The 11,620-nt window shown below is 37.2% G+C and overlaps 1 protein-coding gene across 1 annotated transcript in view; it reads left to right on the top strand.

Annotated features, from left to right (window-relative positions):
- EIF3H (eukaryotic translation initiation factor 3 subunit H) overlaps window positions 1-11,620 on the top strand; it is an 88,592-nt gene that overhangs the window by 69,124 nt on the left and 7,848 nt on the right. Inside the window, exons 3-5 of the mRNA XM_007100176.4 lie at window positions 4,108-4,275; window positions 5,796-5,895; window positions 7,128-7,277. Coding sequence (XP_007100238.1) covers window positions 4,108-4,275; window positions 5,796-5,895; window positions 7,128-7,277 — 418 coding nt within the window. The remainder of the gene's footprint in view (window positions 1-4,107; window positions 4,276-5,795; window positions 5,896-7,127; window positions 7,278-11,620) is intronic.

Below are 11,620 nucleotides of genomic sequence, written 5' to 3' on the forward strand. Positions count from 1 at the left end.
CTTCACCTCATTTTTATAATCCTTCCAAATTTTGTAGCACCACCTCAATTGCATCTAAGTGTAGCTTTTGTATTAGTAATTTGAGTTGGCTTGGTAGTAACTACCAATTTGTCTTTGAAATTCATTTGCTGTGCACTGTTTCTCCTCAGTCAGTCGGCAGGGGGTTTGCTTTTTAAACTAACAACGTTTAAAATATTCTTTCCTAAACTTCTCACTACACGATTCTGAGTCTTTCTATTGAATATTATCATATTTTAAAGTAATCCCCCTCTCCCCAAAAGTTTTCCCTTGCTATGCATCTTTGGAAAGTTCTCCAGAAATATTTAGCCGTTAACTCAGAAGTTAATATCGTTGGTTGAAATTGCCACTTGGGCTTCTGTTAAGTACGAGAACTTTAGAACAAAAATGAAAGTGTCTCTAACCCTGAGCCAACTCGGCAGAGTTGCCAGTAAATGCTTGTCTCTTATTTCATTGATCTGCATTAACTCAACTATGGGGAGGTGTGGCACTTAATATCAAGGAACTGTGGTTTTCTTTTCCTTCTCCTTTCTCTTTTGTTTCTTCTGCTGTAATTCTCTTCCTTCTGAGAGATAGGAGTGAACCGTATCTGTCTAGCCACATCTTTTCTACCCTTCTTTCAAAATCCAGCTGCGGGTGGTGGCGGGGAGAGGGTAAGTGAGGATGGCTGGGAATGAGAAGGAAATAGCAGCAGACCCTACTCACCGGAGCCCGCAGGCCGGACACACGTCCTCAGTCCTGTCCAGATAGCGTGAGCCCTTCCCCTTCCTGCTTACCCGGTGTCCTAGCTAAACTGGGTCTCTTGTTTGTGCCTCACCTGCCCACCCCCAGTATCCCTCCCCTCCAGCTCCAGCATAACTCCTGAGAGGGACTAGACTAGCAGAGCCACTAAAGCAGTGGCATTTGCCTGGGAGATTAGAATCTGGAATGATCGTTCCTTATTTCCTGTGTAAAGTTTACTGGCATGTCACTGTATCACGACTTTTTTTTCCTTGTCAGAGGGTAAATGGGTGTCAGCTGGTGTGGCAACTCAGCTCAGTTGATTGATGGGCGTGTTGGGAGACAGTTTAGTGGGACAGTCTGCTGTGCATTTCTTATCCCCACTTAGGTTTACCGGGAAGCTTTTGTAGGGTTTGATTTTGTACTTTTTGAGAACTTGGGTTGGAGGAGAAGGAAAAACTGTGAAAGGAGACAAGGGTCACATGTCTGTGTTAACATTAGAACAAGGACATAGACCTAAAAGACTGCAGAGATAAAAATTCACTTGGCTGTTTCTGAGTTGTCTCTTGCTTGCATATAATAGAACAAATATGACTTCCTTAAAAAATTTTTTTTAATTAAATTGAAGTAACCTCTTTAAACTGTGCATTTACTGGAGCCTCATATGTGTAGTTCCAGCGAGGACTGGGCCTCAGTGCACCCCAACTTCACTTTGGAGCTCTAGCACCCTTACCCTCACCTTTTCAAGGATCACTTGTAGTCTTTTTAGATCCTTTCTTCCTCTGATACCTCCAAGAGGACATTCATTTTTTAAAAAAAAAGTTGTGTTTTTTAATTTAAAAAATTGGGGTGGTTAAATCTAAACCTAGATGAAGAATGACCTAAAATTTCACATATTTTTTTGTGTGTAATAGTGAAATTCCAGTTCATTGTAGATTTTCAAAAGCAATTTTATTAACTCACCTGTCATTGCTCTTAACCCTTAGATTTGTATTTTCATCCTATGAAAACTCTTAATGACCTTAAAAATAAATTTTTACTGAAGCCTCGTAAAATCTTGTATGTCATGATTTTCTAAGCTGTAGAAGAGGAAAATAGAAGTGCTCCCCCCACCTCCAGCCTCGCCCATAATATAGAGGTTTATTTCTTCATCCCTCAATCCCCAGAAATAAATACATTGGCATTTATTACAATGGTAATTCCGAGGGCGACAGGCTTCATTCATAGGCCTAGTCTTTAGTCTCTTCTCTAGCTGAGAGAAACACTTCATTTTCCTCCTTATCGTTAGCAAGGGTCTGTAAGATAGGTAAGACTCTGGATGAAGAAGGAATCTGGAGGTTTGCTACTGACTGTAAAGTTTTCTACTTCATGCATCCTGAAAATGCTATTATAAAATCTGTTGTATTCAGGCTGTTTGACTTAGTAAGATTACAGAATATTTTTCATAGGAAAGCACTTTTATTTTAATTATTAATGCATGCTACCTGCTTTAGTTTATAGAAAAATCATTACTTGTAATTAGCATATCCAGTGAACAGTGTGGAATCGTAGCATTTTGACTGGGATGAGCTCTCAGATCTTTTTGGAGATGGGAAAACTGAGCATCAGAGAAGGACGGCGAGATGCCCCACGGCAGAAATCTCAGAGCCGACATGAGAACCTAGATCGCTAGATTCCAGGTCTTGTCTTCTTTTCTACTATTGCCAGTTGGTAATCTGTCTTCTGCTTATATTATAGCTAAATTGTACATTGACAGATGTTTTAGAAGTACCAATTTTAAAAAACTCATCCTATAAAATCGTGTTTGTACTGTCAGTTGCTTGGTAATTGCTCCCCATCTCCTCTTTCCTATCCCTTTAAAATAAATATTAAATTTAGTTCTGGTTCCTGTTTTACTGGTGATATTAGAATTTTTCATTCATAAGTTACATTTGATTAAATTTTACTAGCCAAATCAGTGATTTTACTTTAAAAGAGTTATGAAATTTTAAAGCAGAAAGAGACAATAGCGATGGTTCTATCCCAGTTTTATGTGGTTGATAGGAATCTGTTAAACTGGCTAGGAAGGGGGATATCTTATATGCTAGAGAGCGAAAAAATTAAGATAAAAGATAATTGATTCAAGATTACCATGTTAATTTTATACTGCTTCTTCTTGAGGCCATCATATTGCATATAAAAAGAAAACTTCAAAAAACACATAATTCTTGAGTAGTTGATGAGTTGGCTGCCATCTTTTATCATAAGGAAATATAACCTTCCTTGGAATAAGCAGATTTATACTTTCTTTACCTAGTAACAAGTGTTGAAAAGACCGTGTCCATCTGGGGAAGGTTCTCTAATACTTTATGATCCTGAATTTTGTTTGCTTTGTAAAACCGTAGTGCTATAACCAAGGAAATGACAGACATTTAACTTTACTTTTGCTAAAACCTGATTAAGAGTTTTGAAAACGAAATGGTTAGAATTTGAGTTAAGCAAATATGTTTACTCAACACAGTCATGCGTTTTTATTATAATAGAAATAGCTTGAATAGTATGTTAACTATAAAATTTTCTCCTGTTTTACATATTTGCTACTCATTATTGGGCTATATTGCTTTTTAGAATACATTATTATAGTGTCTGCACCCATTTTTCTAGTAATATGGCTTTGAGTTAATAATATACATTATAGTCATTAATTTGACATGTAAAAGTCATCCAACTGTTTCATTCTCTACATGGCGATTAAAATATAACTATTCTAATGAAAAAAAAATACTGTTGATTACTTAACACAAAGGAACGCACAGACAAGAAAAAAGAATTCTTTTCTAAATTTAGCACATGCAGCAGGGGGCACCAGTTGAAGGCAAAAATGAATTCTTATATTTTTAATCAGCTACAGCTTGTGTCCTGTTCATACTTAAATAATGTGGTAGTTAATTGTTTTCCTGTTGGTTTTCTTGATGGTTTTAACTTCTCAGTTCTAAAAGCTGGGTTGAAGACGTTGATAACTGCTCTCAACTTATTAATTCAAACATAACTTCTTACAACCAACCAATTTAGTAATTACACAAATTTTTTCCTTAAAAGTGGAGACACATTTAATAAATAATTACTTGTTTGGAATAAGGCATTATTATTACATTTTTAATACTGTTTCTACAAAATTTGTTTTTGTTAATGAGAAAAGGAATGCCCTAATGATTTGAAAGCTTAATTTGTTTTCTTTATATGTGAAGCGAATGAATTTAAAATCTGGAAACCTGTTCCCTTTAGCTAATAAATAGTTGTGTAGAAATTTGTTTCCAAAAAGGCTTGGTTTTAATATGGGTAATGTCATTAAATAGTTTTTCTTTTGTCCCCCTTGTCCCCATCATCTAGTCCAATATCAGATGGAAATGATGCGGAGCCTTCGCCATGTAAACATCGACCATCTCCACGTGGGCTGGTACCAGTCCACATACTACGGCTCGTTCGTCACCCGGGCGCTTCTGGATTCTCAGTTCAGTTACCAGCATGCCATTGAGGAATCTGTCGTTCTCATTTACGGTTAGTAGGAGTTTCCTTTATTATTCTTTTCTTCCCTTAATATTATTACTACTACTATTTTTGCTTTCTGTCTTTTCGCCTCTAAGAGCAGCCTGGCAGGCCTTCTCAAGTAAATACCAACCCTGTTTCTGCAGCAGCCTCAGCAGCAGCTAAGTCTAGACAGGGTTTCCTTCTTTCTGTTTATTTTTCTTGCTATCAGAGCCCTGATGTGTACATTTTGGAATGCTGGAGTAGCTGCTTCATTTTTATTCCTCCATCTCCCCTCCCTCATTTGAAGGGGCTGGTGGAACTAGACCAGATGTCTAACAAACCCCGATTGCTAGAGTGTCTGGCTCTGTACGTGACTGACCAATCATAACACAGTGTGCCAAGTTTTTTTATACTTCTGACAGCAGCGTACAAAACCTGGACTGTTTCTTAGCACAAAGATTTTTTTCTTTTCGGCCTATTTAATGGTGTTTCCTCAAGCTCTCCAGACCAGATGTTCTGTGCTGTATCAGAACTGTAGGCAATTTAACAGCTTTATAGCCTTCCCCCTCCCCAAACACTCACAGTTTGCCATATCTGGCAGACTTGCATATAGTTTCCAGCTGAGAAGTAAATGTAACGTCCTGAGTATCTGTCAGAAAAAATACTAATGAATACGATCAATCTTATGAGCTGCCCCCAAATTGTTTCAGTATGTTAACAATTGGATTACAGTAAAGAACAAGTTGTTAAAGTGTACTTATACTGGCTGGAAACATTGCATCATCAGACCTTGATGAATTTTCCACTTGTTTCAATCTATTTTGGTTTTCATTTTATCACCTATTGCTAAAAGTTTCACTGTGTTAAGTTTCAGGCAACATGAATGTTAACACAGGTTTTAGGCGAATATTGGCATGCCGGAGCTGTTATGCAGCAAGTGCTAAGCTCCCTTACTCACGGAGTGTTTAAGCGTTAGCTTTGACAAAATTAGTTTCTCTAAAACTAAAGAGACACTTGTGATTGCACTTTGACTTTAGTGGTTTTGTTTATAGAATCTGCTTTAACTAAAAAATTTGAACGGTGATTGTTAGGATGGATAAATTTTGGAAGGGCTGTTCATGTAAATTAGTGGACTAAGAACTACACAATGCATCCAGTGAATTTTCATGTTTAATATTCATTAGTATTTTCCTTCTAATTATACAAGATGTATGTAAGATGTATAGAACATATGCTGTATTTAATTTTTGTCAAGATTGCTGGTTCTAGTTGAGGAATAGATTTGAAAATAACTATATTTTGTATCTTCTGTTTATACTTTCGGGAGGAAGTTATTCTGCCTATTATAAGTAGGATGATAGGTTCCTGCCTTTTCACTTACTGTTCGCTATGCTGGTTTGAATCTGCTTCAAATTGTGTTCTGATTATTTATTTTGATCTTCGTTTTGCAAAGACTGTGATAATTAACAGAATGTGCCCAGAACCAGTGTCATTTGGGCACTGGTAGTGACAGAATTCTTAGTAATTTCTTTTTCTTTTCCTTATTTGAGATCCCATAAAAACTGCCCAAGGGTCTCTCTCGCTAAAGGCATACAGACTGACTCCTAAACTGATGGAAGTTTGTAAAGAGAAGGATTTTTCTCCCGAAGCGTAAGTGTTTGGGGGCCTATAAGGCATATGTTAAGGATCGGGTGTTTTTCTTTTAAGATATTAGTTTGCCACATGTATTGAATCCTCGGTGGTGGTGTGGTAATGCTTTTGCCATGTGGACGGTAGAAGTTTCTGCATGGCTGAGTGCCACTTGATTTCTCCCTTTCCATGTTTAAACTGTTCTTTATGGAATGTCTCATCTGTTGTTCTCAGCATGGGTGAATGCAGTTAGAGTGGGGATTAATTAGCTACTGGATTTGAAGAAATATATGATTAAATAAAGGGAGATGGGATGAGTGAGTGTTCAGTGGCTGTCAGATTGTGAGTTCTGTGTCAGAACAGTTGTGAGCTGTTTGTCTTATTTTCTGACCTCCTGTTTCTTTGGGGGGGGTGTGTGTGTAGAAAGATATAAATATTTTTTAGAGTTCAGTAAGGAATGTGGATTTTTTGGATATTTTATGGGTGACAGGTATGCAAAGAATTAATTGAAAAAGCTGTTTTGTGTTCCTACATAATGGCATTGGAATATTTACATTAAAATTTAAAAACTTCAGAATTCTTTCATTTTCTGTTAATTATAGGAATTTTTATTTCTTATTGAAGTTAGTGCTTTTGACTTCCTGTAGGACAGACAATTCATTACTAGTTTACCATTTGGCTCCTAAAGAAATTAAGATGCAAAGCATTTAAAAAGAAAAGCTAACTCAGGAACAGTTCCTGGGCATGGCAGTTATAACTGAACTATGAGGAGTTGCGTTCTCGCCGTGTTCTCAGCCACTGCGTGTGGAGTGACGTGTGAGTGTCCTGCTACTTGTTGATCTCTTGCGTTCAGTTGGCTTTTAAAGTGAACTTTCCCAAAACTAGAGTATTTCTCTTTTCTAGCTATTTTAAATGTTTTAGATATAGATTATATAGCATGATTTCCTATGGCATTTACATTTTAGTGTCTGAAATTTTGAAGATACCTGACTGTGAAGAAACAATAGTTTCTTTTGCTAAGAGTCTTATTTTCTAGTCTTATAGCTCCAACTCGGATCATTTTCAGAGTTGTTCAAATCCCTCGACTTAGGCTTGACTCTGTAAAACTCTAGTTTCTCTCCCTTTTTAAAAGAGTGCTGATGAGACAAACAAAAATCTTGAAGAGGGCCTGCAATTAGGGAAAATGTATGAAATAATCACTTTAACACTTACTTCTGACCACCAGACTAACGTGTTTTTAACATGCTTCACAGATTGAAAAAGGGAAATATCACCTTTGAGCACATGTTTGAAGAAGTGCCGATTGTAATTAAAAATTCACATCTCATCAACGTCCTAATGTGGGAGCTTGAGAAGAAGTCAGCTGTAGCAGATAAACATGAATTGCTCAGTCTTGCTAGCAGGTAAGCGGCCCTGTCTAATGAAAAGTCCCTTTTTATCACTTTCTGCAAAAGAGTCTTTTACTTAGACTTTAACCTGTGAAACAAGAAGAAAATTACTTAAGCACATTGTGAGGTTCTTAAGACATAGTAGCAACATGTAGTACTTGTCCAGCTCTGCTAAAATCCCAGGAAAAACACCGTGGTTATTGATAAAGTGAGATGGTGTTTGAATACTGATAGCTCCTGTTATTATAGGAACCCTCTGCTGCCTTTTCTGTGTCATTTTTGCTTTGAGATGGTACATGCCCACAGGGGAGGGGTTTTTTGATTTGGCTCAGCTTTATTCATTGTACAGTGTCCATAGAGGCTATGGTATTATGTCTGGCTATTTAATAATGCTTGGGAGAAAACCAAAAATGCTTCTTTGTTTTACTGTGGCATTTGCCCTTGTTCACATGTAGACTCTATTAGCAGTAAACTTTCCATTTGAATTTTCAACCAAAATTAGAATTTTCTGAACCTGACACTGGCTTTGGCTATCTTAGACAGTGGTGACATCATTTGCTTCATCGTGACTGCTTTGGCTATCTAGTTGCTAAGATATTACTTGTTATATTGATAAAATGCTGACTTGAGGTGTTCTAAAACAGATTATTTCCTTTATGGAATTAATGTTTCATTTTCCCTCATTTATTGCTTTTAACAGAAATATGAACAGAGTCATGTATATAGCTCCTCTTAAATTCCCTTTAAGCTTGATGTTAGTGCTTGTTTTGTGGCAGGAGAAGGCTAATAGCAAGGAGGTAATCTATCAGTATGCATTTGCTGAATGGCTTAGAAAAACAAGGTGTGTTTTCATAAAGCAACCAGTTTGGAACAGAAGCTCAGTTATTTATCAGGTTTCTAGTTATCCCAGATAGAAGCTAGTACAAAAGAATATGCAGGCTTTGTACTTCTTCAATATAAGACAAGTAGGGGTAAACCCAGAAGGACCAGTGTACCCAGTGTTCTTCTCCATGCACTGGGATGGGTGGGACTGTGGTTGAAGTGTCACCTTCATTGCATGAATTCATCACAGAGGCCACTAGAAAGTCTTAACAGGGGAAGGAGATGGAAACTGGCTGGTAAACGGAGTGCTCAGTAATATGGCCAGGTTGCAAGGGTCATTTGGCACTAAAGAGTGTACTGTTTGACTGCAAACGTACGTTCACAATAGTCCTTTAATTTGTCTCTTTTAGAAGGTCATATTTTTCTTCATTGCTTTCACAAACACACTTGGCACACCTGTATTTAAAGCATTGAGCTAAGAACCTTTTTCAGCATGCAATTTGATGTATTAAGTATATAGTTATATAATAATTTTAAATTTATTATGTGAAAGCTTTTGCTTGCATATTATTTATGTCTTCACCTTTCCCCAAGTTTCCTTTATTGAGGATACAAAACAAATACAGCCCTTCTCTGCTTTCCTATTACCAGTGAGCTGGTCTGTAATGTCTGTTTGTCCAAAGCAGCATTTAGAATAGCCAAGAAAATGTTCCCAGTTCGCCATAGCAACTAAGATCTGGACAAATATTTTATTAGTGTTTTTATCTTCTGTATTTTATGTGAAATAGGAAGAGAAGATGTTTGCTTTCCATGTGAAGTTATTTAAAAGGGTAAATTGGTGTTCCTGTTGGGAGAAAAAAAAAAAAAGAAGCAACCTTGAAGCAGTGCTTATACTAATGGACTGTTACATTGGCCCAAATTGATAGTACTCATTTAAAAGACTGAAATGTAACCTTTGTGCCTCTCAAATTTTAATTTCTAACATTAGTAGCATGATGATGCTAATCATCATTTGCCATAAAATTTTTTCTAAGAAACCGCATCAGAAATCCTTCTGAAGCAGCTCCTTAAACATTTTGCTTGGTCTTGCTTATCACAGCCCATATGCATGTTCCAGTTCTTTGATTTACCTGATAAATTTGCTTTATGCTATGCATAAAACGTACTTCATTCCCTTTCATTTAAAAAATTCTAATTCTTAATTTTAATTTTATTAGACGGAAGTTCTGGTAATCGTTATTTCATAACAGCCTTTATTCATTTTTTTAAAATCTGTTACACAAGCCTTTGGCTTTTCACACATGAAAAAACAATTCTGTTCTTATTTCCTCTTTAAAAAAGTAAACTAAGGGTGGGCATCATACATGAAGGATAATAAGGACAAATTGATACCGTAGCCAGAGCAGACTTATCACTGCACCTCTCGGTTCACATCTGTTTAAGTTATCTGTTTTCAGTTCTTTGTTACCTTGGCAATAAAAGAAAAGACTATATTATTGAAACTGCCAACAATAACTCCCTGTTTCACTATTCTAGTTGAACTGGTACTGAAAAGATCCCCATAAAATTGCTCTTGGTAGTGGACCTGATTTCCTCTGAGTGTTTTCTGTGAAATAGTTCTGTATTATTGTTAATTCCTTTTGCCCTTCAAGACCTGTACTGTGCAGATTTTCACGTATTTTTTACTGGCTGGATTTCTGAAGGGCACTATAGTAACAGAAATGTTATGAAGTGTTTAAAGTCCACGTACCTGTGCTTGTGCTCTTTCACTATAATTACATCTACCTACAACACGTAATGTTAGTACTTTGCATTAAAGATGCTTTTTAGTAGAGAGGGAAGTTCTCTTCTAGTAGCACCTTTCTCATTGCTAAAATCAGTGTAGTCAGTCTCCAAGATGTAAGGTCTGGAAAAAATAATAGATCTTTTTCTGCAATGGCAGTTAACTCTTCTTACTGGCTTTCTCCAGTGTCACTGCTCTCTCCTCGATCACCCAGTCAAGGATTGGTGGTGGTCTTTCCCTTCTGTGAATTTCTTTTGCACTTAAGAACATAAATGACTTATTTAACAAGTAATCATGTAGTTAATTACAGTATTTCTTGTATTTAATATAGCTCTTTGGGCCTCAGTTCTTTCACTGGTGAAAATGAGGGATCAGTGTCTCCCCTGAGGCCTCATCCAGGTCTCTCTTTTTCTGCACCCTCTCTCCTTGGGTATCTCCAGTTCCTCTCTGTACTGGTTCTTTTCTGTTACATTTATTGACTGGATTTTCCCATTAAATTTTTTTTTTTTTTTTTTTTGTGTGTGGTATGCGGGCCTCCCTCTGTTGTGGCCTCTCCCGTTGCGGAGCACAGGCTCCGGACGCGCAGGCTCAGCGGCCATGGCCCTGCATCGGCAGGCGGACGCGCAACCACTGCGCCACAGGGAAGCCCAAATTTTTTTTTTTTTTTTTTTTTTTTTTAATGCTCGACAGTTGAGAAAAATTGAAAGGATAATAAGCAATACAGTGAACACCCATAAACATTGACCTGTATTCACCAGGTGTATGTGTTGCTACATTTGCACCTGTTCTCTTTCTCTCTCTAGACATAAATGGGTACTTTCTTTCCTGAACCATTTGAAAGTAAATTGCAGACGTGGCACTTAACCCCTAAATACTTGAACGTACATCTCATAAGAGTAAGTAAGGACATTTAAACTTGTTTAAAGTCACCATCATCTTAAACAACAAAGTTACAAAAACAACGCCTTTTGACCTCGTGCCATTATTATCCATCTCCTTTAACCTTTTACTTCATTTTCTCCCTTTTTCTTTTTACAGTCAAACTTCTTAATAGGATTTTCTATATGTCGCTGTCTGTATTTACTCATTTCCCACTTATCCTGAACACTTAGTATTCCATCTCTTCTGTGTTGTTAGAGTTCTCGCTGAAGTTGCAAAAATGACTTTATCACGATATTGCTGGATGTTATAGAGTGTTGAAAATTTAATAATGTTGATAAGCCTTCTTCCTGAAATACTTTCTCTGTAGGTTAGGATACTACCACTGGGTTACTTCCGGGTTACTTCTCATTCTCCACAGTCAGCCTTCTTCTTCTCATCCCTGAATATCAGTGTTCCTTGGGGTCTGTCTTCCTGTGTGCGATTCCTGGGGTGATTTCATCTTATTCCTTGTCTTTTGCTACCTTAGGTCAGGGCCTCATTATTTCTTTTCCTCATTCCTTTCACAGTCTCCTAACTTCCTGCTTCTAACCTTTTCCTCTTTCATTGCAGTGATCTTGCTAAATGCAAATTGTATGATCATATTACTCCTTGGCTTAAAATTTTTGGCTGAGTCCCCATTGTCCTTGGAGTAGCATCCAAACTTATAGCCCAGCTTCCAAGAGTCTTTGCACTGTGACTGTTTGCCTCTTCAGTTTCATTGCTCTCTTTTTTCCCAGTCTTGCCCTTCTCCTGTGCTTCTTCTGATGGACTGAGTTACTTGCAGTTCTTCAGATGTATCATGCTTTTCATGCCAGTGTCTCTGACTATGCTA

Source organism: Physeter macrocephalus, chromosome 15, assembly GCF_002837175.3.
Source record: "Physeter macrocephalus isolate SW-GA chromosome 15, ASM283717v5, whole genome shotgun sequence".
NCBI classification, from domain to species: Eukaryota; Metazoa; Chordata; class Mammalia; order Artiodactyla; family Physeteridae; genus Physeter; species Physeter macrocephalus.